This window comes from Alosa alosa, chromosome 3, assembly GCF_017589495.1.
Source record: "Alosa alosa isolate M-15738 ecotype Scorff River chromosome 3, AALO_Geno_1.1, whole genome shotgun sequence".
In the NCBI taxonomy this organism is placed as follows: domain Eukaryota; kingdom Metazoa; phylum Chordata; class Actinopteri; order Clupeiformes; family Clupeidae; genus Alosa; species Alosa alosa.
Genome location: NC_063191.1, coordinates 26,867,897 through 26,895,497, shown reverse-complemented (window position 1 = coordinate 26,895,497; position 27,601 = coordinate 26,867,897). Strand labels below are relative to the sequence as shown.

Genomic DNA, 27,601 nt, shown 5'->3' with positions numbered 1-27,601 from the left:
AACACTCAGGAGAATATGCAGAATTATGGGACCATGATTTTTTTTTCAGATACCCACTTCAAATGCAGTTCATGTATTCAATTTCTACAAATATGTTATTAAGGTTGACTGCAATGGAGGTCCAATTTGGATGTCATTGGTATGGGGATCTGAGTGGATAACAAAAAGCTCATACTTTATAATATAGTTCTGTATCTATCTGCAACTAAATTATGTGAACTAAATGAAATTACATCAAAATATCTTGTAATTCTTGTAATTAAGAGAGATGGAATCAAATTGTACAGGAATAAACCTGCAGTCATGGACCTGAATTAAAATGAACTAAATCTTAATTCAAGTCTAGAAATATATGCCATATGTAGGCTATCCTTGTCTCATATTCTCCATCCTAAAGTGCCAAAGACAATTGAGCAGTTGCTTAATCAGCTTTTGTTTCTTTCTGGCTATTTCATTTCCTTTGGTCAGAGTCATCCTATATACACATTCTACACCAGAGTGGAGTAGTTCATATGGACTACTAGATGAATGTTTCCATTTTGCTGGACCTCAGTTGACCATTTTCTTTAACCCTTATAAGGTGTCCGGGTCTGTGGGACCCGTTTTCAGTTTTTAGCTTAATAAAAAATATTGAAATAATTATTTTTCTAAACTAAGATTTATTGGCCTTGGCTCATTTTCTGTGAGGAATATAAATCAGAAAACATTTTCAATGACCCCCCTTCACATTTATATTACACACAGGATGTTTGGTAGCCTGACGAGCCAGACCCACATTAAAATGTAGGGTCTGAGCACTCATCGTTCGCAGTGCTCAGTCCGAGGGGCGGGATAATCGGTTGTCTTTCAAATTCCCTCTGCACGCAATAGGACAGCGCTATGAGTCCCATGCGTTTTCCCACCAGCGGAGCTAGTTGACTAGTTCAAACTTTTGCCCAAAACTTAACTCGTGTCAGACGTCTGTTCGCCAACAGCAACATCCATCTTATTTGTTTTCAAGTAGCAGGGAATTCAAGCCAAACCGTTGCAACTCTGCCATCAATCATTATGTTAAGCTCACCTAACGACTCTATACACGATTTCATTGGCCTGATTGAGTTTCGATTTCTGGAGCTCACAAGCCAACGGAGAGTTGCTAGACTAGCCCTGGCAGCAAATATAATTTGCTGCTGCTAGGGGCGTTTCTGGATTTCTAGGCTAGATGTTTGGGTCACTGGACCCGGAACTAGTTAAAGTGTGGAAATCATATTTTCCCTTCCTCCTCTCTCTCTCTGTGTTTGTGCTTGTGTGAGTGAGAGAGAGAGTAGGGTGAATGGGCCCTTGGTGTGAGCACCCATAGTGTGCACTCACTGTTCCTGCACAAGGTTGCAACATTGTTGCAAAATTAGAGCACCCAAAACCATCTACACCCACATTCCCACACATTCCACCCTCTGTCTGGCAGGAACCAAGCTTGGGAATCTAGCACTATAAAAAAAACTCTGTCAGCGTGGTTCCTTACCAAAACTGATCAGGATGGCAAAGCAATTATCTGTTCAGACTGTCTTACAGTTGATATTTGAAGAGACAGATAGTGATGCAGAGGAAATAGTTTCAGAAAGTGAGGATAACATTTCTAAAAATTCAGAGTCCGACACTGAGTTGGAAGAGGAGGATGAGCATCAGCCAGCTCCGAAACGTAAAAGAGCCTCAGGACTAGCCCTTCAGCAGCCAGGACAAGCCTGCGAGCAGCCAGCCCCAGGACCATCCAATGAGCAGCTGGTAGCCAGGACCAGCCCACAAGCAGCCAGCCCCAGGACCAGCCCGCAAGCAGCCAGGACCAACCAGCAAGCAGGCAGGACCGGCCCGCAAGCAGCCAGGACCAGGACCATCCCGTGAGCAGCCAGCCCCAGGACCAGCCCGCAAGCAGCCAGCCCCAGGACCAGCCCGCAAGCAGCCAGGACCAGGACCATCCCGTGAGCAGCCAGCCCCAGGACCAGCCCGCAAGCAGCCAGCCCCAGGACCAGCCCGCAAGCAGCCAGCCCCAGGACCAGCCCGCAAGCAGCCAGGACCAGGACCAACCCGTGAGCAGCTAGCCACAGGACCAGCTCATCAGTCAGCTTCAAAACGCATGACCCATGGACAGAAAAAAACACAATATACATGCAACCAGTGCAAAAAATACATATGCAATACACACACAGTGAGACTCTGCCCCTCATGTGTGGTAAGTCTGGTATAAAATTGCCGTTTTCAATGGCTTTAATGTGTTGTTCAGACAGATGTTATTGAGTATGTTCAATTTCTAATGAAATTCAAATAAATAAAACTTGCTTCATTTGTACAATTGTGCCTGTTTTATGATGCATTTCCTTATTTTGTTACATTTTAATACAAAAATAAACAAAACGAGTGGCACTTCTATTCATAAATGTGATTTAACAAAGGTAAAGACAACAAATTTAACGTATGTGTTGTTTATATTACTTGCAATTGGGATGAAGTTTTAAAAAAAAGTTTGATTATGTTTAATTAAAAGGCCTAAAATGCAATGGGTCCACCAGACCCAGCAGCACCTCCTGTGTAACAAAAAAACGAACACCCTATGAGGGCTAAAGCAACACCATGGAAGAATTGATATTAATGCCCTTTGGCATCTCGAGTTACTAAAGACGGTCCCAGTTTGTCAATAACCGACTAAAACCGGGTCATGATATCTGATCAACAATGTTACAAAGTGCAATAACAAGCGTTCTGGGCACTCTCTGGCAATGTCAGAGACTTTATTATCTGTATTGTATGTCAGTGTAGCATCAAAATAAGTTGAAGCCTTCATTTTAAGGTAAAATAACTGCATTGTGTTGCTTTGAATGGTTAGGTTTGTGCAATCACAACACAAGTGAAGGCAAAGAAGGCAACATGTCTGTCAATTTGTGGAATATTAACCTACAACAAATGCTCTTAGTTTTCATTCTGTGTTTAAATCTGACATCATTTTCATATATTAACTACTACTAGTAATATATTAGTAAATATTTGGAGGAACAAATCAGGTATGTGAAACTGGTATAAGACATGGTAAAGCTATGTCCATTCATAAGTTGGAATAGTGAATACAGGGATGATACTCCTACGTTACCAACTCACATTTGCTGTGTGAACATAACATATGTGAGGTAATTCATAACATGTTGATTTATTTTAATTTCTCTTCTTGAGGAATGAAGTCTCTAAGTATGTGAGTTAGACAAAATCCAGGGTTTTACGGAGCAATTTTGGTATCCACTGATGTCATGCTATGTAAGACAACGTTATCGTCTTGAGTGAAAAAGTGTGTCCATTTCCATGCAAACTTTTCACAAACAAACAAGAATTTGTTAAACTCATGCTCATGCACATATTTGATATATCCACAAACCCTTTTAAGAATATACAGTTTTAGACTGTAACTTAATATTAAGTATGAAGTGTGTTTTGTTAAGTTTTATCATCAGAGGCAGCAGTCTCTACCAGCCTAATCTCTACACTGGTGCCTTGTTTTTAATTAACAGTTGACCTAAGTTAAATGCAAGGATATTTGTGCATCCCCTGGGTCTCTCAATACCCATTAGTCCATCAGTGATTAAATAAAACAGGATAACAACTCTTCCGATACTTCCAACAACAATCACCATATCACAACGGAAACACACATTCTGAATGGCAGGTTAAAAGTTCCTTGAAGCACGTTAGATCTGTAGACAAATGGTTTTCCTTTGGTCGCTCTGACAGATTTATTGAAAAAAATTGTGCATTGGATCATATGGTGAGCTGATGTTATTGTAACACATGCCTCTTCCACATACTCAATTTAGACTGGTGTTGCAGATAGCTTATATTTTTGCCAAACTCACCAACTCAACCTATGTAGGCTACAATGCATGCTATCTAAAATGTCACAAAGTGATTTCATTACTGACAATTATAACATTTCAGTCATGTTCTATATGCTGGAAGAAATATAGTGTTCTCCGGAAGTATCAAACCCTATAGGGCATTTAATACTAATTCAAGTAACCCTCAAATACATATATAGTTATAACTGGCTGAATAATATATGATTAAATACAACCAGTGTTAATTTTCTGCAAATCAACACAGTTGCAAAACAAGGAGTAAGGCACATCAATGACTCCCTGCCCAGCAGAGGGCGATGCATTATGAGCTTGCAACAAAAACCTTTGGCAAATGGATTTCAGTGTTCAGGTAGGCTAAACATGCATTTTTCCACAAGAACTTAGGCCTCTTTTCTCATTCTAATAATTGAAATAAGCATAACATAGCATATCAAATTGGGGAGATTATCTGGGAACACATCACATCACCTACCTGAAGCTGAAGGAGATGCTGAAACTGAACTGAAACTGAACTGACTTATCTGAAACGGAACTAAATTGTCTCCAAAGTCAATGAAGAGGGAAGATGTCGACTACAGTAACTTGGCTTTCGGAAACATCAAGTCGAGGTGCGCATCCTCTCATGTTTCCAAGTTCAGCTCCTTAGGTGTGCAGCCTATTGGGACGTCCCCACCGCCTAACGAGCACGCCTACCGCGACCTCTGATAGGACCAGAGCTGCGAGTCTTCCCAAGCAGCCGTCGGGTGAAATTAATTCTTCTCTTAAATCCAGTCAAGGAGACCGGTGCGCAGACGACAACAATCGCACAGAACGACGAGCGGTGTTATGGATATTCACTTGTGATCTGTGGAATACGCGTGGAAACGTCCTCGTTCCGAACTTTGGCAGCAAAGCAAATTTCTGGTAAGCAGACTACTCTTTCTGTATTTTAAAGTGTTACACTTTGGTGTAAAAAAAAGCCATTGCGCACCACAAATTGGCAGTGTTACTTGTTATGAAAACAACAAGTGACTGGACAGGAAAGAATTACTCAGTAGATTAATTAAAAAAGAATTGCAGTTTTCAGTTTGTGTTAGATAGTGGACAGTGTAGGCTACTGTAGAATGTACCTGCTTGACCCACTTTGACCCCAACATCTAACCGAAATGAATGTAATGTAAATGAATTGAACAAACAACTAAAACAAATCAGAAATATACCTCCATTTAGTTAGGTTTGTATTAAAATTGTATATATATTTTTCAAATAGAAAGAGCATAAACAGCTATGAGGTGGCTGTGACATTTGACATTAACTGATGGTTCGGGTCCAGGACAAAAGAAGTCTATGCCTGACTGATGTGCTTCTCTGTTCCAGCCCTGGAATATAATCACACCACTTGTTTTTGTAATTTAACTCTAAATTTAGGGGTTTGCCTCTTTTTCAGTGCAAGAGGTTGAACCCCTGGAGAACACATGGCACAACCGCCCCTGTCAGAATGTGGTAAATACATGCTATGCCATGTATGCAGGTTCAATTTCACGCATTTCGATATTATTATATGGAACTAATCCCCAAGAGGAAAGGGTGACTTCAGTCTTCCAATGGGGTTGCGTGGGCAAGCAGGTGCATGGACATTATTCATAAACAATATTTCTTTCCCCGTAGAAATATGCAAACCATTTCATGGTGGGTGTAACCCCTTGGTCTAGTGCGCTTTGTGTGATGGCTTGTCGTACGATATCCACAATTGTTTTGGGCAGTGGTTCTGCTATGGCATAGGGCATTGGGGTGCCAAGGTCACAGACCTGTTACAGTGTTTTGGATTCTTGGGTAGTACCTTTCAGTAATACTTAAATCAAGGCATGTGAGTTATGAGGCAGATTTCAGAGGTACCATCGTCAGTCGAACTGTGTCATACTGAAGCTTATCAGATCATTAATGAGGATGTTTACTAGCTGGTACAGCCTTTGTCTAGAATTATTCATATCACTATCATCACTGATAATGGTAACACAAATACAAGACCAGGAAAAACTTACAAGTACTTTAACATTTCAACATTTTGGGGAAAAAAAAATCAAGCCTCAACATTATAATAGTCACTACATCTTCAGGAATTCTCCAAGTTTTTGTGGTAGTTGCATTTAAATGGAGGTTTTCACTCTGAACAATGGGGCAGCAACTTTCGGCCTGATTTTCCCTCTGTCTGTGGTTGCTGGTGTGTGTGTGGGTGGAAGAAAATCCAGCTATCCGTTTACCATAGGCGTCCGAGGAGGAGAGAGGCAGAGGGAAAAGCGTGAAAAATTGAAGCTGTGCCGCGTGAGGAAATCCATGGCGCTGGAGTTACCCATGAGGCGAGCTGTCTTTGATATGTGATCTAAGAGTGAGGGGGACCTCGTGTCTTGGAGAAGGAAAAACAACGAGTCTGGTAAACACACACATTTCCACTGCGTTTGTGTGTCGGACCCGTAAAAAGCCTAAACCATGGTTACAGAGGCCATTTTTAGAAATGGAGTTTTGACACAGCTGTGACCAACACTTAATTCATCAGTTTGTTATATTTATACAAAAGTGCTACTTCTTTTCTGGTGAGTCATTTACTATCCTATAACCTATGTGAATGTTGACTAATTCATGAAGAATGTGTGAAAGATGAAAAAAGTCTAAACATGAATTTAAACTTGCTTAAAAGAGCCAATAACGCATGTGAATGTGAACCTGAACTTCCCAGCGCGTTTTGGAAACATACACAAAAGAGTCCAGTGCATAGTGGTTTCTAACCCAAAGGTCGCCCGTCTAATTTTGAAGTTGTTTGAATGCATCCGAGCTGAGGGAAGGAGAGAGATGGCCGCCGGCTCAACAATAGGAGCTGGATGCTGGACGTTGGAGCGATGAAGGGATGGACTTCCTCTCTAAACTGTGTATATATGCGGGCAGACTGTCCAGAGAGCTCAGGGCCCACGTGTGGCCATAACATGCGTGAAGTCTCAGGGGCCCCCTTCATCTGAGAGGTGCGGGGGAGAGAGACAGAGAGAGAGAGAGAGAGAGAGAGAGGAAAATAGAGAGAGAGAGAGAGAGAGATAATCACTTGCAAGAACAATCAAAGGTCCCCAGAACTTCCTTAAACAGGGGGAGTTGTCAACCCACTTAGAGACTCACATTGTATCGTAGGAGTAAAATAATATTTGGTTAGAATTTGTACAATAATAAGCCTCCTTATCCTCCAGTATCCTCTGCTCCTTTAGCAGTTTATTTTGTGAGTTGCACCACATGTCATATTGAACCATGGTTCATTTCTTGCATATAACAATGGATTGAATATGATTTGCACGCCATTGTGTGTCTGCGTTGCTTTTGTCTCCATGGTGCTTTTGTTGTTGTTGTTTGTGCTGACTGAAGAGTTGCCATAACAGGTTATCCATAGCGATGCTGGCCTTGGCTTCATGCTGATGCTGGTGTACGCTGTGACATAGTGTGAAACATTATTGATTATCCCGGCACCAGGAACCGCCTGATTTGAAAAATGAGCCGTGGTTTCGGAGACCCGAGGCTCCAGGCTCCATCTCTCCTCATCAGTATGGAAACATTCCGTCGCGGAGGGGGAGGAGCCAGTGGAAAATGGCCACCTTAATAAAGCACGCACAACCTGGAACGACATCAACGGCAGGCACCATTACCATCATCATCCATCACCAGCTGCAGTCCCACCTGCAGCGTGATCCATGGGCCGACCTGGAGATGCCAGCGTGTTATTTGAGACCTATGCTAATGACAAGGATGTGAAGGCACTGGTACACATTACTGCAAGTATAGGGGCAGCCTTAAGTGCTCTCCGTGGGTAGGTATAAGGGTCATTACACCCAGGTACGATATGATGCAGGTAGAAAGAATGTATCGTCTGAGGAGCGTTGGATTTGGCCAGGTGTGGACATTCCCTTCTGATGAAGTCCCTCCGGCTTGTTGACGGGTTGTGAGGTGTATCCGTGCTCATGTCCGCACACCAGTAGTCTTCGCATGCAAGCTGTTGACAAATGAGTCCTGTTTAACGTTAAATACGCGCTGTGTGGCGTCGGTCTGGTTGAGCACCGCGTCTGTTGTCCTTTTGTCTCTGTTCGTCCAAGCTCTATGTCATCGCAGATTCCCATATATAACTATTTCTAGCTACATATGTATAACTATGTAGTTAGTATAGTATACTATATTCAGTATATATTATGTTTAACACTTTATGCATAGTGGTATGGATGGTAAATATTATTTTTTAAATAACGAAAAGAATGCACACCCTCCGAGGTGCTGGCAAGGAAAAATAAACTAAGAAAAACTTGGTCTAGGAACCTTGACAAAGGCTGACAGGCCGAAACGTTGGGATTAAACGTTAAATAAAAGGAAAAAGAGATAGAGTGTGCGGCGGGGTTTTTCTTAAATATTATTTTTTAAACCATTTTTTGCAGACTGCCAAAATGAAATGCTCATAGTGTCATGTTGTGTTATTCTGCTTTATCTTAAGATAAACATATACTTTAGGGTCTAATGCAATACAAAAACACATTTTTCCTACAGCAACATTTAAGCATGGTTGCATGCTCAACCAGTTCAAGCCAGGTCAAAGAGCTGCCTTTAGTGTTAGTATTTTAAAAGTGCCCCGTGCACACAGGGAGTCTTTGTGGAACATGCCATTAGTCTGTTTCCTGACCTCAGTAGAAATGATGGAGTGGAACATGTTTCCTCCTGATCACCACCAAGGTGAAGGACCTCCCTCCTCTCTGGGAGCCTTTTGTCTGCCACCATACATCAGCAGAGAGTGAGCTGAGCGCTTACATCAAAGCCCTTGTGTCAAATGTTCATACATTTTTTACCTCATTTCTATTAACTGATTAATAAGCACATATCCATCTCTCTCTCTCTCTCTCTCTCTCTCTCTCTCTCTCTCTCTTCTCATATAAACATTAAAAGGGGTTCCACAGGAAACCCCACCATCTAATGGGGGTGTGTGGGGGTAGGGGGTGCAGAGGAGTGTTGCAGGCCGTGTGCAGGCTGTGCACACAGACGTGGGGTGGGGGATGGGTGCTGCTGCAGTGTGGTGAAGGCACCACGGAGAGAGAGAGAGGGGTCTGCCCCAGTAGCCAGAGGGGGCAGCCAGCCCCTGCCTGCCTGTGCGGAGCTCTCCATTTCCTGAAGAGCCCTTTCAGCTGGAGCCTCAGCTTTTCGGGGGTCATGTTTGCCTATCTGACCTCATTCGAGGCTTTTTTTTCCCTGTGCCCCCTTCGCTGCGAATGAGGACAGTGGCCCGTGATGTGTGACATCCTCTATGGTGCTTTTACATGTTCCAATGGCTCGGCGCATTATGATGAGTGAAATCTCTGGACTCCCATCAATGCATTACTCATGCTCTTTTTCAATTATTCAGTGAAGTTTGTTCTTCGAATTAACTGCATGGATGCCCATGGAGGGCTCTCTGCCTTATAGACGACGTCTTGACGCTCCTGGCGATAGGCCTGTTACCAGAGGTCTGTTCATAGATGCCCTTTCATCACATATTCTTTTAAGATTTAAGATTGTGTAGGCTTGATTTTTTCTTCACCTAGTTCTTAAATGGTCACACATGTGAAGTTCTATGTAGGTTCTACTGTTTGTGTGAGAATGTGTTTTTAATTAGCAGGCCTTGTTCTGGTTTACTGGGCAGCAGATGTCTTTGATTTGTTGCTGGGCATTTCCTTGCTCCCTGTAGCGAGCCCCCTGCCACTCTCTGTCTGTAAATATCAACTTCATTTATATAGTACACACACGGAAGACCCTAAAAATACCAACGCTTTCTGACCTAGTATAATCCATGAAACAGTAAAAATCAGTAAACAGCACTGTTGGCCTAAAAACATCAAGATCAAAGGCATACAAAGGAATACATCAACTGATGAATTCCTTATAGAAACACTTTGAACTTTACATCTCCACAGCTTGTAAGGGCCTATACACCCAGTAAAGATCTACACTCTCTCTTGCTGGCACTGGTGAAAAACTACCACCAGGAATAAGGCTGTGACCTCCATTTTAACCCCCATTAGTTCTCTCCCCTCTTACAGTATATTTATTTATTTAGTTTTATGAGCTTCTCAAAGGGTTTGTGAAGTGGTAGGCAGTACACGCTACCAAATCTTCTTCTGTCTCCAGAGACCGCGCGTTTGAACATTCCCTTTGAAGTTCGGCTCTCTCAGCCCATAGATGGTAGCGTGATGGATTATTCATGTTCCTGGTGCATGGTGAGAGGAATATCTGAAACCTTTGGTTTGGTATCACCAATGCATTAAAGGTCAATGACCATGAAAGATATACATTCTCCTCCAAATGAGAGAGCCATCCTCCTGTACTTTGATGTTGCAGTGTATATCTAAAGCCTCATGCTCCGTGTCCAATTGTGCATTTTTCCTTCCTCAGCTGAGGAGAGTTTTGTAAGAGGAAAAGATCAGCCCAGTATTGTATCTCACATTCCTGCAAAGAAATGAATCATGATTCCTCTACTCCCACAGCCAGTTTGAAAGTTTCATTGTCTAAGCTCGGTCACAGCTTGACCAGTTGATCTGTCTGTATAGTCCTCTGTGCTGTTTGGATGCACATTTGAATAGCTAGCTGCTGCTATACTGCTATGTTGATATTGTTGCTGTTGTTGTTGTTGTTGTGTGTTGGCTGCTGCTGATGCCATCTCATAGCCCTTCAGTAAATCAGCATGTTAATAAGCCAGACATAATTGAATTTAGTTACCACAGATTGATGGTGAGACAGCTTACAAATACTGTCTTAGTTACTTATAAAAGTGCTTATCTTAGGGTCAGCAATTCTTACGTTGTCAGTGTATATCATAGTGTGCATTAGGGAGGCTGTTGCATTTCATAAGACCTGTTTTAATCATCTACATCACTACATCAATGTGTGTGTGTGTGTGTGTGTGTCTGTGTGTGTGTGTGTCTGTGTGTGTGTGTGTCTGTGTGTGTGTGTGTGTTTTCAGTCTACAGAACATTGTAGAAGCTGGTACTTTCTCTAATGGTGAACTTCACTGTAGACAAGACTATATTGCTTATCTGAAGTGACATTCTGTTTGATATTGTGAAAGTTTAATAGTTTAAAAGAAGCTTGCCTCTACTTTTGCATTCCAGCTGTCATTCTGCAATCTACACATAACCTATGCATAACCTATGCATTACTCCTGCATCTTTAGCCGCCACTGAGCTCCGTGCCTTCCACACACTGTCCTTTACACCCACTTCCATGGAGATATGTCTGTCTGGAAACAGTTGGGAGTGCAAAAAAAAAAAAATGAAATCATAAAAATCTTGCTTCTGTTGGAGTGCCTTAAGGCTCTTAGAGCTAATTAAAGTCTTTAACTCATCTGTCTGTGATTGTGCCATGAAAAGGACTTTTGTGAGGGAATTGTGAGGTCCGCTCTATCCCCTGCCACAAAGACAAAAGGGCCGAAAGTAAATCTGCTGCCTCTGAAATCCCAATTAGCTCCCTCGTTGCCTTTTCACCGCATCGCGACTCCGGTCGCCCCCAAGTTCAAGGGGATTGGGTCCAACCACTCCCACTCTGTTGCCCACTCCAAAATCTCCACAGCTGCCAGTGTGGGACATTTCATCCCCCTGTTTGCTCAGTCCCCCCTCCCCCCTTTTCGTGTTTCTTGTTCCTCAAAGAGGGATTTAACCCTGAGAAAAGGGAACAATAGGAGATAGCAGGCAATTCCCAGTGGTAAGGGTCAGCTGTTGCCCTGGACCCTTTCCTAAAAACATAAAGCCTAAAGACAACAAAACGTGTGCATCGTGCTCAGGGGCACAAAGACCCTCTCGTCAGGAGGTGCCGCAGAGGGATCAAACAGTATGATTGAGTGAAAGCACTGGGGGGACAGAAATGGCTGTAGCTCTGTGTCACTGATGTGAGATGAGGAAGTTCAGAGATATAGTGGCAGACATTGCGTTTCCTGTTCCAGACATTGCGATTTCCTGTTCCAGACTGACTCAGAGTCAGGTAATATGATGTGGCATCTGAGATGGCAGAACCTGCTGTGTTGCCACCCAAGCCCTCTGTTAACTGCTAACATGAACACTGTTCTTGAATTAGCAAAGTGTAAAATGTTCTTTCAGAAGCCATGATAATCAACCACGTTTTCACCTGCCTTACAATTAAGTTGATGGTCATATAGAGTTAGTTCAGTGAAGGTATTATTTGAGATACAAGACAACAACCTATTGAATAGTTACCCCCAATGCTAGCTTGACAGAACAAGTTATATCTAAATTATTTTAAGTTATTTCCTGTCTCTTGCTTGTCGTCCTTATGGGTCTTGTCTTAAAATAGTACACTCTTAAAACAAATGTGTTGTCCCTATCTGGACACAAAGATGTGTTAAAAAACGAAGCAAGTTGTGTTGTTTTCAACACATTCGTTTTAAGAGTGTAGTTATGTACTGTTGCTCACAGCAAGCGTATTTGTGCAAAGTGCACTCGTTGCATGATCCTGCTGATGTGCTGATGAAGAATGCCTCCAGAACTCCCCAAGGACCCGGGTTTCTAGTCGCTGGTTGTATATTCTCAGTAACCATATTCCTCGTCAAACTCTGAGCTATGAGTCTGATCCTCTGGATCTTCAAATGCGCCAAGTGGCCAAAAAGGGGATTAAAAATTATCCAGCTGACTTGGAGCACTTCAAAAGCATACTGTGGGATTAGAGTTTGTGTGCGTGCATGTAGGATTTCAATTAGCCAGCCTCTGATCATGATCCGACCTGACTTTGCTTTTGTCCAATGACAGAGTAAGTTGAAGGCCCCGTTAGCCTCCATATGGATCCTGTTGAAAGGGGATGGTATGCTCTGAGTTATTCATTTCCTTACAGCACTGCAGAGTCAACAGAGGTCTCTGGATTCAGTTATTGTTGCTTGGCCTGTATAATGTTTTATGTATAATCAAAACACCTTAGATCTAGTTTGACTGATATGTAGGCCCGATAAGATAGTAAGTCTCAGGAAGAAAGTACTTATAAAACCGCTTGTCTGCTGTTTGAACTGGGTTTAGCTTGCTGTCACAAAAACTAGAAAAACTAAAGGTCAAATTTATTCTTGTCTATTCAGTCTCGCAATATTCATTTTTAACCCCCAATATCATGTCTCAACCAATAAATAAATAAATACATGTAAATCTCAAAATCCTATCCATTCAGTGTTGTTGTGGTTGTTGCACAGTCAGATGAGCCACAAGAAGTAACTCATGGCTGTTACCTCGCAACACTGCCCCTCTGCAAATCAGGTTCAGCAAGTTTCAGTCATAGAACAAGATTTGCATTTTTTTCCTCCAATGGGAGATCGCTCTATTCAGGGGCCTATTCCTTGCAGCCTGAAATATCATATTGCTTACCGATACGATACATTTCTGGATCTGGCTCTGTTTCAAAGGGCACTCTTGTTCTTTTAACCCAGAGAACAGCCAGCCTAGATTTCCCTTTTCAATTGCTTTGTCACAAGTGCTTCAAGACTATTTCATATAAACCTGTTAGAACAATGATAATGAATTTATGTCATGAGAGATGCAGAGGGAGGGAGAGTAACATTTGTGTTTTGGGCTTGATAAAACCTGAAAAGGGAGAAGAATAGACCTGTTGGTCAGCCATGTTGTTAGTTGATGATGAATCATACTTGTTTTGGCAGGCGGGTTCCCAGGGTAATCTCACCACTGAAAACACCTCGTTCATCATGCTGTCATACAAAAACCCACTTAGCAGCTAAATGGCTTACTGTACTGCATATCATATGTCCATCTGGGTAGCACGAAAGTCTACGTTTGAAACAGCATAGTAGGGTATGTGGGGATAATCAGGGCATAGGTGTTTGGTGGAATTGTATTCAGTTATATTGCTGGTGCATTTTACACCACATTCACTTATACATGAAAGAGTCAGTTACATGAGCAAGGTCTTATTCGTAGCAGGTGCACAAGTCTATGATGTGTGTGAGATTACTTTGACACTTTCCTCTACACCACTAAGCTACCCGTTTTCCCAAGTAAGCACAAAGCACGCAAACAGAGAAGCCCTCTATGTGGAGTGCACTGGCGCTTAATGGCACCTTGTGTACAGCGGAGCCTCCCCAGTTGCTGCTGAGGAAAGGAGCCGTTCCCCGTCTCCCAAGTGCACGAGGGCTGCCAGTAGTATCCCCTCAGGTGCACAGTGTTGGGCTGCACAACAAGGCACAGATGAGAGTCTAACTTGTGATTCCAACTCAGGGGGACAAACGAGCATTCAGCAGCCGAAGCCAGCTGCTGCGGTCGAGGAGTAGTTTTAGTTACAGGGAGAATTTATGGAATTGAGCAAAAATAGGGATGTTTTTTTATTTCTGCAGTCAGTTACATAATTCAGTTATACTAATGGGTGGATCTGAAAGGGCTAGCTTCTCAGAGAAATGTACCTTTTTAATACAGCTGAAAAACCTTTCAAAAACACTTTCAGGGTGTCACTAAAATGAGGATGTTACTCATTCCAGGGCTATCCCACAACAATTTATGTTGCTAATTTTCATTAAACCTGTTGTGGATCGAGAACATAATTACTGCATAAGTGTATCCACAGTCATTTACTCAGATAACAAGTGCCCGAGTGCATCAAAGTTTCTACAGGAATTAAACTGTACTTAAATTATTTCAGATGTGGGACTTTGTCTGGGAACATTTAAGATCTTCATCTTGTGGCTTGGTTTGCAAAGCATTGTTTTGCTGATTTTCTTCTTAGGGTGAAGAATGTTGATGAACACTTTTTTCACTCTTAGTTGCTTTAGGTGAAACTTTAACGGATGTTTAGATGCCTGCCTAGTAAACTGAGAACCTGAAGCTCAACTTCATTCAGAGATCCTCAGTAATTATTCAATCGTATGTGTGACATATGCATGACAAAACATGCGAGTGTGTGATCAAACAATGTGATCTCCACAGAATGGAATGCTCACACTCAGGGTTTTATCAAGATGAGTCACATCAAATGGCCGCCGTCAAAACACCCAGCTGTCCCCTCCCCGGCTGGCCTAGAGCTTTTATAATTCCCACTGAGACTGTTGGAGCAAGAGGCAGTACACCTCCACTGGCACAAAAAACCGTGCATGTTTGAGCCAAAATGGTGGGTGTGACGGCTCTGATGACAGGTACTGCTTCTGGCAGACATGCTGGCAACACATTAGAGGAGTCATGCGACTGAAGTACCTCTCCAAGTATTTCCTGACTGAGATGTTGCATGTTTGGCCCTATCAGTCACCCATTAATTACAATGTGTCTGAGTGGACCGCATAGGAAACAAATGCAGGTTTTCGACTGTGGTCATGCCTAATTGCAGCTATGTGTTTATATTTTTTTGTGCAGAATGTTCAGATTGAAAGATCATTTAAATGTGTAAATGGTAGCTTAACAAAACTGTTGTTAATCATGTACATTGCAAGTATATCTGCATAGATCTGAATTTTCTAATAAATTAAATTAGATTATCAATATATTACCACATTTATACTCTCTTGCTTAGGTTTCAGGCCATGTCATTATCACTTTAACACAGTCTTTAGTCAGTCTACAGCAGACCTATGAGGCCAGGAAGTCTCAACGGCCTAAGAGTCTGGTATGAGCTTTCCTCTGCTGGGGGATTCTCTGGGAAATTCAGCACCAACACCTGCTGATTCAGCTGCAATAGTGCCCACCAGCACGGGGCAAGGTGGTGACATTTGAAGAGTCATGTCTGTAAAGTTACACTCCTCAACCAGAGATAATGGTGCAGAGGCTGTCACTGGTCTCTGTGTGGACACCTGTAGCATTGAAACCAGACACTTGTGGCCATGTCAATGGGATGTTGTGTGTTTGCTTGCTCACACTTTCCGCTCATGTACCTCCCCATCTTTAAGATATACCCATGGGACCCAGAGGATGAAGCCTCAACAGTGTGTTGGCGTTATCACACGTCCATCTTCCTGGTGAGGTTCTGTGGAAAGTTAGTGCTTTTGTGGCTGCTTTGTGGAATGCTAAGGGCTCCCAAACCATCCAGTCTTCTCTGACAAAAAGTGTTTCCATCTGGGAAGAAAATGAGACAAGTTGATTACTTGTTAGAAAGTGGTAATTTGTGGAATGTATGATTTTTTTTTTTGTGCGAGAAATGTTCTTAACAGCCTCCTTTCCAAATGAGCTCTTATGCTGTAACAAAGAAAGGCTTGTGCATACTTTGGCTCATTGACTAAATCCGTCATAATACCAAATTTGGATAACAATTCAGCAGATTGCGGATTCGCTGTAAGAAGCTGGTGCAGTTTATGTGTATAAACAACAGAATTACAGAAAAAAAGGCTTGTAAATGCCTGTGATTTCATTTTAATGTTGAAGCTTACTTAGGCTGTATGATTTAGAGAACATTTTCTAAAACTATTAAGTGTATTTTTCTTGCTGAAAAACTTGCCTATGTAAGCCAAAGTGACCTTGCATTTTTCATGCTGTTTTTTCTACATTAACAACATATGGCTGCAATCAGTGACATGGAAAAAAACAGCCTTGTAAATGTACAGTTCCTGCCTGCTATCTGCATCGCGTTTACCTGCCCGATACTTTTGTTAATGTGGATAGCAGTGTGGAGGCAGTGTGTTCTCTTAGGAGGTAAATATCTGATCGATGCGAGTGAAGACTCCTAGAGAGCTCTTAAGCTTGCAGCCTCTGGGCTACTCAGCAGTAGAAGACAAGAAATGGGTCAGGGTCCCCCTGCACTGATATATGCACCTCTTGTTTTGGTCTCTCGTTGAATGCACTCTCGGACCTCCATTGGAGATAAGGATCAACTGGAGGAAACTCAATGCAGTCCAACATGGCTTTGGTGTGCTACACTGTATTGTCTGAAGGGCCAAAAGGTAGAGCGCAACAAGACGCCGTGGCTGGGTGGAGTTCCCGATGTCCCAGCATGTACAGTACAATAAGCCACTGAGGCCAGTTTCAGCTATACACAGACAGCACAGGTACAGAAATAGACGCACAGTGCCAAACGTTTTTTTCTCTCTCTCTGTGTCATACGGATTACTTTGTTTGTATAAACAATTGAACAATTCAGGACAGATTGCCAAGAAGGGCTAGACTACTGAGAGGAAAACCAGGTGTTATTTCACGTGATCTGTATTTCCTGTATTGAGTTTGCAGCCTCAGCAATATACTGTAATCATCTCACATGTCATCTCACATTACTCATTACTCACAACTATGCACTCTAATTTAGATCAGACTCAGACTTTGTTGTTTTATATGATTGTCTAAGGAGATTATCTTTAAAAAATATTTAATCTAAAAGTATTAATTTGATTAAACCCAATTGTGAATTTAGCTCAGATATTTGTACTGAATATATGAATTTGTAATCTTCCAGTATTTTTTAGAAAGCACAGTAGCTTGGTATGATATTGGTACTCAATAAAAAAAATACTGCACAACAGTATCATAATCCATTTGGGCTTTTATTTTTGTTTGGCTCCTGGACATCTGTACAGTCTGGAGTTAATAAATCACTGTCCCATAATGGCCCTGCATGGTTTTACCTCTATTATATCATAAATCTCAGATTGTGTCAACACCATCATGCTTGGCGTAGAATAAACAGACCATACAAGTCTTTGAAAATGAAACATATTTTTGTTATGGAACGCTGAGCATGAAATCATGCTTTGTCAGACTTATATCCCCTCAACGCGAAAAGGAAATCCATTCCAAGTTTTTTTCTAATTTCCCAGCTCCTGCCTGTGGGTGAAAACCAGTTAATCACCCACAAACATGGCCAAGAAGCCTTGTTTGAAATCAACTTCGGAAAGATTCCAGAGTTCAGAACTGATGGTTGTATGATTCCACTGGTGCCTCTGACTTGTGGTTGTGTTTGTCTGTGTTGTTACACTCCCAGCTCACGGCTGTCGCCCAGGGATACGGAGGCCTCGTGCAGCCGCCCTTAATGACATCACTGGCAGACTGAAGATGCATTGAGCCATACAAAAGGGGGCTTAGAGAAGAATTAGATGTCTCAGGAAGACATTATTGAGTGCTGTTTGATTTTTGATTTGAGGGGATGTATGAGGTGACAAATTCACACCCCTTCCTTTTGAATTTGGAGACTTTGTTGTGAGCTAATCTTGAAATTGCACAGTGACTTCTAGAAGAGAATCCTTTCATGGCAATAAGTATCAGTCTGACTTTATTTTGGCTGCAACGGTGGCAACTGAACTGTTGAACCCTGTTGAGGGCTTTATATGTGTCCAAAAAGTTTAAATAGAACCAGTTAAACTTAAGGAGCTGATCAAATTTGAACTCACATGCACAGAGGAGGTAAGTGTCACTGATTTAGGAACAATCAGATTCCTGGCTCTCTTACCATCTGCCTTTTTCACTGCATCTGAAGGCAGGGAGACAAAGGACTGGAGTCAAGCGCTTGTGATAAATGTGTGATGTGCTCCAATTTTTCTCTTAGAAATGCAAACCACAGGACCCTTCCTTGTGCATTGGCCAGACCTTCTGTATTCTTTTGGGGTCTCTCGGACAGCATGGGCTTTTTCATTCAATACACAAAGAGGCCAAGGCTAGATAATACATCTCTTCCAGGATGGTGGACCAGCCAGTCTTACGGATGACTTTGTGCTTTTTGTTTCAGACTACCTCTCTCTTTGCACTCCAGATTTCCTTCTTAATCTTGACAATGTAATTAGTGCAACACATTTCAACTGGTTTACCTGATATTATTTAGATGTCATGTCATGCAAATCTTGTACGTTTTATTAAATGCCTCTCTTTTTTGATTAAGCTATGGTCAAAGGTATGCCTGTTTAAAGCCAAAATTGTGGTGTAAAGACACTGGAGAATAGATAATGTTTTGAAACAGCAGAATGACTTTGAGATTTTGTTTTGTCAAAATAACTGTCTGGTTCTCAGCTAATGAAGAAGCAATATGTCTTGGGTTAACAGAGACATCACGTGATCTCAAATGTAAGACCCAGAAAAAGGTTTTCTGGCAAATTGCTGCTTTTATTCCCCAGATGAGAGTGATATCACTTTTTTTATCATGTAAACTCTCCTGACTTCTGGCAGCCTTGGCCAAGCACTCAGAACACATTCAGCTAAATTGGTATTGATGTCTGGAGTAGTTAACAGAACAGACTCTGTCTATCTTAAGAAAAGCCCTGCAACTTTTAATTTAACAGCCCAATGCAAGGCCTGCTTGAAATGAAATATTTAGATTCTTGTACATTAATATGCCTAATCTTAGACTAAAACAAAACTTCAGTGAAATCTCCATTGAAGAAAGCTTTTAGTCTAGGTCTAGGTTTAATGCAGGTATTGGAAACTAGCATTTGGTGATATTACTTGCTGCATATCCAAATGCATCTTATAAATTAAGTAATATAGGAATATATTTTGTTTTAGGGTTGAAATAGTTGACAAATTTTCATATCAAGCTTTTCATATAAGTGGATATGCTTAGCGATACACACTGCTTAAATGTTGTTGTTTATGTGTGTCTCTTCTGTTTGAACAGGTCGCTTTCTTGGACTTGGATCAGATATCTGCATGTTTGAATCGATGCTCTGCAATGGAACCCTGGCCTACAGTGGCCTGGGTGATAATCCTGATGGTCATCGCTAACTGGATGAAAACTGCACATACAAGGGACTTTACTGAAAATGACATTATCTTCCTTCACCCATCAAGTATGATATATTTTTCTTGAACATATTTGAGCTGTTTTCCTTTATAGAGAAACTGTCTGGCATGCAAGTAGAAAAACCCAATTTCTTAATAGGAGTCACTCACAGTGTTCTTGTTTTGTTTCTTTTAAAAGGAGGTGGAATTCTGTAGGATTTGAGTTGTCTTGAGCAGTCACATGACACTCTTCCATTGACTTGCATTGTATTTAATTCAGTGGGAACATGTAGTACATTGGGGTGTTACAAGTGAGCCAGCTCAGTGCTAGCTGATTTGCATGTTAACTTAAGTTGATATTTGGACAACACAGAGCACTGGTGATGTTGTTTCTTTGTACCTTGTGCTATTTCGAGGTAATTTGTGGATATAATAAACAAAAAAAACATCCCTTTAAATAAATGTTCCTGATATATATGATAATTCCAAAAACTCTTTTGAAGTGAAGCATATGGAGGCCAAATGACACCGCTGGCACAAATGGGACCCAAAAGAGTCTTTGTGCACGTGGCACACAGGTCTCATACTTGCACACACCAGCTGTATGACCCCTGTGTTATTTTTATGCTTCGGTGCCATGCCATCGAAATTAGTTTTGCTGCACCTCAGTTGTCAGTCCATGCTGATAATCCTTCCAGGGCTGTTAGCGCGAGAGGATCTCAGAGCAGGGTATCCCTTAAGCTTGGGCTGGCGTGGGCTCGCTAGACCCCGCGTCTCCCACAGAACCTGTGATTAGCCCAAGGCTGTTATTAGAGGGGACCTCCTGAGGGCACTGTGTGTGTAGATGAGGCTCCTCTAACCTACTCTGCGCTCTGGGGTCGTCGTTGGCGAGCCACATGCCCTGCTCACACTTATAGTACGTCTTTTGGAATGTGATCACTTGCCAGAACACTTGTGGTGAAGAAAAAGATTTGCACCTCCAAGTAAGATGCGGTTGCTTGCTTAGTAATAGTCACTTGTGAAACCGACGATGCACAATCCTTTCATGGTCCGACTTTCACGGTCACAGCTGGTAGAGCAACTGGGCTAACCCTCCTTGACAAGTATTTGTTGACTGTTGTGCAACATGTCTCTGCAGTCACGCTTCATCTGTTTAATGTGGTTGCCCACATCGATAGCAGGACAGAGGAGCTCTCAAACTCCTCATTCACCAAATGGCAATCATATGACTGAGACAAACTTCACTTCTTTATTTAGCCGTCTTGGAATTTTAGACATTACCAATACAGCGACCACAATATGAGACGTGGTTCTTTACTGAAGCAAGGCCTAGTACATTATGTTATAGAGGTCATGCATCAACACACATACATTAAACAATGCTTGTAGAACTATAGAGATATTAGCTTGACAATGAAATAAGAAGTTTATTGCACTTTCTGAACAGAAATGTTTTATTCAGAGGTTCTTGGGTTTTTCTCTGTTGGTTTCAAACAATAGTTGTTACTGGGACTTGGGTTTTGTGCCTTCATCAATGTCCATTCCTGCAAATTGCATTAATATTCAGTGCCACTAGACCATTGCGATTAAACAGTGCCTGCTGTTCAGAGTGGATCAGGGCACAAATATAATTGGTGGTACAGATAATTGTCCAGTGTCTCCATGCTTGACTTCAACAATGTGCAGACACTGGTCAAGGTCCAGAAACCAGTCCATTAGATCATATCTCGCAGCCATGGCATCCATCCTTGCCGTTTTGCCCTGGTGTACTGAGTATGTGGCCCTGAACACATAGGGCCTTCATTTAAATGAATGGGTAAAGTGCAATTTTAAATAAGGGCCCATCAAATGAAACAATTTTGACTGTTTCTTATCAACAAAGGTGACCTTGAAACACCTCTTAGTGCTTGAAGTATGGATTTGAATTCTAGTGTAAATGCAGTAAGAGTAACTGTTTCTGCTCTTTCTAACTTTCTGCATTGGTCTGTGTCTTAAGGGGGAGATGATGGGTGGGAAACATGAAAGGGTCACGGCTGAAGGTAAACCCCGAGATTAGAGGCTAGCACAACCAAGGAAGCCAGAGTGATAGAGGTCAAGCCTCCCACATTCAACAGCAGCCCCCTTTTCCTGCATTAGGGAAAGACCAAAAACAGTCTGTCAGATCTCTGAGAATCTTTCATCGTAGCGTGCTAGACCTCCCAGGAGGAGGTTTGCTGCTCCGTGGCTTTCTGAGGCAGATCTGTGGGATCTCTGGGCCACCCCCTTCTGGTTCCCCTGGGGATTTGTGGGACCTGTGGGTGCTGGATTGGCGACTGGGTGAGGGTCTAAGGGCTTGGATGTGGAGCCGTGATAAATAGGATGTGACGGGTGCAATTGACAGCTGACTGAAAGACATTTTTTTGGTGATGTGCAAAAATCTTCCAGCTGTCGCAGAGGGGGTGGAAATGCAGACACCCTCCTTTTCAGACCTCCAGATAGATGTGATGATGTGAAATGTGGAAAAGCAGAGAGAGAGAGAGAGATAAAGAGAGAGAGAGAGAGAGATAAAGAAAGAGAGAGAGACTCTTTGTTGGATTGTAACAGATGGCTGGCATAGATGTGGTCTCTTTATCCCTAGACACTTGAGCAAATCGAATCTGCTTTAAATTCAGATCATATCACTGTAGAATAGACATACAACTTGTAAATCAAGTACATGGCCGATGAGAAGTATATGGCCAACAAAATGTTAAAAAATGTGTGAAAATTCCTATTACAGACTGCCAGGCTATTATACAATTGTGGCAACTGGAAAGTGTAAGTCATGAATCATGTGAAGAATGTCTAGGGAGTTTAGTAGGCCTAGCTAAAAGCAAAGATCAATAAATTATAAGGAGAGCCTCTTCTCTGCTGAGAAAATAGTCCACTCATGCTATCTGAGCTTAAAATGTACAGGCGTCTGCACAAATTACTGTGTGATCCACCAGTGGGTTTTTCACATCATTTTGAAATTTGTTTCCAATATATCATGAAACTTTTCAGTCTGTTCCTCAGTGGAAACCTGCTGTTGGCATTTTTTTTTTCAAGATTTATAGCATCTTGCATCTTTGTAATTTATTTGAAGTGGAATGTTACCACACTTAAATAACAGGGTGTTGTCCTTTTGCCTTCTCCCTAGCCACTCCATACCCTGGCGGATTCAAATGCTTTACTTGTGAGGATGCACCAGACAACTATGAGTGCAACCGCTGGGCACCGGATCTATATTGCCCGAAAGGTAAGAACTTTCTTGAACTTTTTATTTTTCAAACATTTGAATCCATGTAACAAGGAAATTGATAGAATTAACATACTCTAAATTCTGCACATCTACCCGACAGAGAACCTTTTCATGATAGAAAGCACTACTTTGTATTTTTGTGACACACTTTTCGCTGGAAGACATAAATTAAATCTGTGTTTGCTCAGTTACCGTGTATTTATGTGTAATGTAATATATCCTGCTGGCACTGGATGTGTTTAGCTCATAAAGAACCACCTGATACAGAACGCCGGTTCACCTCCTCCTCCAGTGGCCTTGAACTGATTTACACCATGACTTAATAACGCAGCTCCTCGTTTGGAGCCCGATCTTAAAGCACATTCTTCCACTAACAAACAGATAGATCACATGGGATCTGGGATTGAGCCAACAGTCTCTGGAATGTACATCACAGTCTCCCACCTTTTCCTCCAGGTTTTCAGTAGCTAATGGGACTGCAATAAAGACATTCTTTCCTGCTTTTTGGGGTGGGGAGTGGAGGTGGTTGGTTCATTCATATGGTTCTTCCACATAACAATTAAAAGGAAAGGTGGAGTAGTCACTGGACATATCTCATTATTCACCCCTATCATTGTGTGTGTGATAGATTTATAGCACTATAGTGCATATTTACAGATGATTGACAGATGGGTTCATTGGCTCATTATTGTTGTAGATTGTAATGCATCCAAATTACTAAATGGTAGATTTTTTAAAGCTTTTTAATAATATGCTGTCAATAATAACTATAATCTGTCGCTGACAGTCATGAAATCATCTTTCACATCTGAAATGTTTTCAGTTAATGATGGCTATTCAGTAACGTCTTTGAACTATACCAATTATATATGCAAACTATTCTGATGTAGTGAGATATAGGATATTTTTTTATAGGGAGCTCATGTATACATGTATACTTTTTTCAACTTCAAATATATATTTTTTTCAACTTCACAGATGCAAGATATTGCTTCACACAGCACAGGATAAATCTGGATGGCAACACCGTGGCTGTGACAAAGCGTTGTGTGGCCCTCAGTGACTGTCTTTCGACTGGATGCACTGACGTTGACCATGAAGGACACAGGGTAAGGGCCCCCACACTGCTCTCCATCAGATAACGCCACGAGCCATAAAACCCAACCAGCCACCAGGATGGCCAGAGCTCCTCCTTCAGCTCTCCTCACTCACTCCCAAAGCCTTAAAGCCTTCACTAGCCACCTAAACGGTTCCTGTCTTAGTGAGTTAAGGAGAGTTAAGGTCCCCCGGAGGACTGAACTACACACACATGATATAATCTAAAGCTCATACTCTCAACCTCCCTTTTCACTACAGTATGTTTTAGTGTACCTGTAAACAAATACAAGTTGACCTTGGTTTTCCTTTAGCATTAGATTTTATCTACAGTGTGTTTAGATTTGGTACAGTATGGGCTGTTTTATGCCATTTTCCTGTGAGCTATTAATCACCCATATCTCTGCTTTAAATCCTTGACTCAGACAACACAAGAAAGCCCACTTGAGGTAGCTTCCAAGTACATTGTGTGGGAGGACAACAAGCGTGTGTGTGTGTGTGTGACCCTACATCGAGACGATTCGTCTCAGTCAGCACCACTTAAGTGCACTTTCGAGCTAAGCTGAAGATCCTCGCGAGTGATCTCTCTCCAGAGCAGATAAAGATTGCGGATGGAGCTGTGCTTTCTCAGCGCGCTGTCTCACTAATCCGCGTTGAAAGGTGTGCATGTTGCCACTGCTCGGGCCAGCGGTGCAGGTTAAGGTTGTCACTCAGGTGAAGGCCACAGCCTGTTTGAAGACGATTAATGGGGGAAAACACAAGGAAGTACGCTGGAACGAAAAACACAGACAGAGACAGACGAGTAAATTGATTTCGGAAGCAAAAGTGAGCAGGGATAAATAGAGGGATTCTCTGATTGTTTGGCCTCAGGCAACTGACACCGGTGTTGCCAAGTACATCCATTTTTATTGTAAACTGTGAAAACTCTGGGGGCAGTGAAGGGTACTGCACATTTGTGACTTGTGAGAGGAATAGGAAGCATGAACAATGATGCATTATGCCCAAATGTGCTAAAGTAATTTTGTTTGTGAAGTAGTGATGTACACAAATACTTGATTACAACTTGTTGATAGGATTGTCAAAAAAGTCATGATATTTGCTGTGTTTTTATGTTGAAATCTAAATTATTTACCATGGAAAATTTTAGTAGCATAATCGTATATATATTGAATAGTGATGTAAACCAACATAGGGATTGTGGAAAAGAGCCCTGCTGTGGTTTTGTCTTGCTGTCTAAAAGGTTTGTGTCATGTTGACCTTCCTCGACAGACGTGCACCGCTTGCTGTGAGGGGAACATCTGTAACCTGCCAATTCCCCGAAATGAGTCAGATGCCGTCTTTGCCACCACATCCCCCCTCAGTGGCGCCCCGCGTCCCCCGACGAGCCACCCGCTCCTCACCATCACCACCCTCATGCTCACACTGCTCTTCTTCAGCCATGTTTGAGCGATGGAAGGAGAAGCCATGACTGACTTTCTTTTTCTTTTTGGTTTGAACTGTAGAGGCAGCATGTTGTAGAAAGGGCTGAACTTTTTTTTTTTTTAAGTCAACATGCCGTAGTAAAAAAGCACTCGCTCTTAAACAAAGCATGGAATGGTAGTGAAAGTTGTTGTTGTTATCATTGCTTTAAACTTACCTCTTACCAATGAAGTGTTATGATTCTTTTTAACTCTGACCATTTTCCTTTTCAAACTGAACACCTTTTCAGACTACACGTCATGTAGTCTTTTTTGTAGTACTCAGTAGAACGTAGCTTCTTTTCCCTGCTCCTGTTCATCTGTATAGTGACAGGGGTTAAACTGATGCCCTTCACATTTTCCTCAGCATGTATGGACCTGCCTGTGGGGATGGTGCGCAGGGTTGGGGGGTGGGGGGACTCCTGCATTTTACAGTGGCGAGGAATTAAAATGTAATGGGAGGATACAGTATGTTTAAAGTGGAAATGGTTGATTATTGTGTTTAAGTCATTTAGTCTGTCTTATGGTTGATATACTGTATGTACATATAATATATATAGTATTTATTTTTGTATAACGTGTTGACGTTAGGTGAGCCGTGTAAAATGTTTTGCCTCTAGGTCACAGCATGCAATGTAGGAGAGTAGGCAGCTCTTATTTTCCAGGTGGAACAGATAACATCCTCTTATTCCTTTTTTATCAAATGGGACAGTGTATTTTTAGTGGAGCGACAAAAAAGCACTTAGTTTCTTTAAACTAATAAAAATAACCAAAAGGGCGTGCACATTAAAAATTCCCTTAAACTATGGCTATGTTTTGTGTATTGTGCTTTAAGGTTTGTCTAAATCATGGCATTTATCATTATTATTTTTGAAGATATACTGATTGACCAGTGGTTACACTGGCTTCAGTTCAAGCTGAGGATGGACAGTCCAAAACAACTGCATAACATGAAGGACATTTACAATTTTTCATAATTTTTGTAGATTTTGTATTCTTGTAGATCACTAGTGTGGATAAAAATGATGTCAGTTTCACGTCCCATTATCTGGTTGGTATCGAAACTTGTTCATATCAACCCACTGAGGCCTGTATCTCTGTCAGTGGTTTCCGGCTTTATGTGTTCTCTGTACTGTGACTATGTTGTGATTCCCTGTTGGAAGCGTGGCTGGTGAGAAATCGCTGAGTTTGCAAATACAGTGTTATTGTTCGCCCAGCTCCATGAATTGTTTAGGCTGAGTGCCTTGGAGTTGGAGCCTGTGAATCGTTTCCTTAATCTCTCTTGGCCTGTCCTGTTGCTAATTGTTTAGTGTAGTCTGAACCAAACGCAAAAAGTCGACATAAAAAGTCGGAAAACATATCAGTCCTGTGCTTCAAGCATTTCTTAAATGTACTTGTACTTGTAAACTGGAACATTACTTTTGGACTTTGTGTTAACTTAAGGGCTATCCAATAATTCTGTCATGTCTTTTTTAACTCAGGCAATAACAAATTCCTTAATACTACAGTGTAGGGTGAAAATATAAACATGTTTTTTGTTGTAACAGCAGAGAAACATACTCGGATGGCCTTTTTTTCTGAAACTACCACAGTGCTGAGAAAGTCCAAGTGCATAATAATGCTTTGTGTTGCTATTGAGTGTTGCATGCCAGTGTGCCAAATGTTAAAGAGCATGTAAATATTGATTTTGTCTTTGTCATACCCCTGTAAATAATTGTGTATATATAAATATTTTGGAAGCATTTTCTTACTTCATATTAAAGATGAAGACATGGCATTTTAACTTAACATTGGAGTCCCTGTGTGTTTATGGTTGATGACAAATCACAGTAATTGAGTTTCCACTGCTGACTGTTGAATGTGAATAGTGTGGATGGAACTTGCATTTACATTTATTGATTTAGCAGATGCTTTTATCTAAAGCAACTTACAAAATGAGGATTAACATTCAAGCTACATTTCAAAGGAGACCATAGGCAACAATAAATACTACTCCAATCAACGCAAATACCTGACGGTGCGAGTGCAGAAGTATAAGTCAAATGTAATCATGGAGATAGTGCTAGAAAGAGAAGGAGATAAAGAATCAGAAGGAGAGAGGAAAGGAAGGAATATACATGTCTCATATTTCTGTCCTGATTGTCCAATAACCTTTTTCAAACATAGCAATTCAATTCAAAGCATGGCTACTCAACTGTGGGTCTATTTTGTCAGTGATTTAATGAGCAGTGTAGTTTATACAGTAGTTCAGTTGACCCACATTGTGTAAATTCT

General features: G+C 41.6%; 1 protein-coding gene across 1 annotated transcript; it reads left to right on the top strand.

The window, feature by feature from the left end:
- Nucleotides 1-4,645: 4,645 nt before the first annotated feature.
- lypd6 (LY6/PLAUR domain containing 6) lies at nucleotides 4,646-25,724 on the top strand. Its single transcript, XM_048239317.1, has 5 exons — nucleotides 4,646-4,778; nucleotides 19,413-19,584; nucleotides 22,674-22,772; nucleotides 23,754-23,884; nucleotides 25,140-25,724. The coding sequence occupies exons 2-5, from the start codon at nucleotides 19,467-19,469 to the stop codon at nucleotides 25,314-25,316; spliced, it is 525 nt and encodes a 174-aa protein (XP_048095274.1). The 5' UTR covers nucleotides 4,646-4,778; nucleotides 19,413-19,466; the 3' UTR covers nucleotides 25,317-25,724.
- The last annotated feature ends 1,877 nt before the right edge of the window (nucleotides 25,725-27,601 follow it).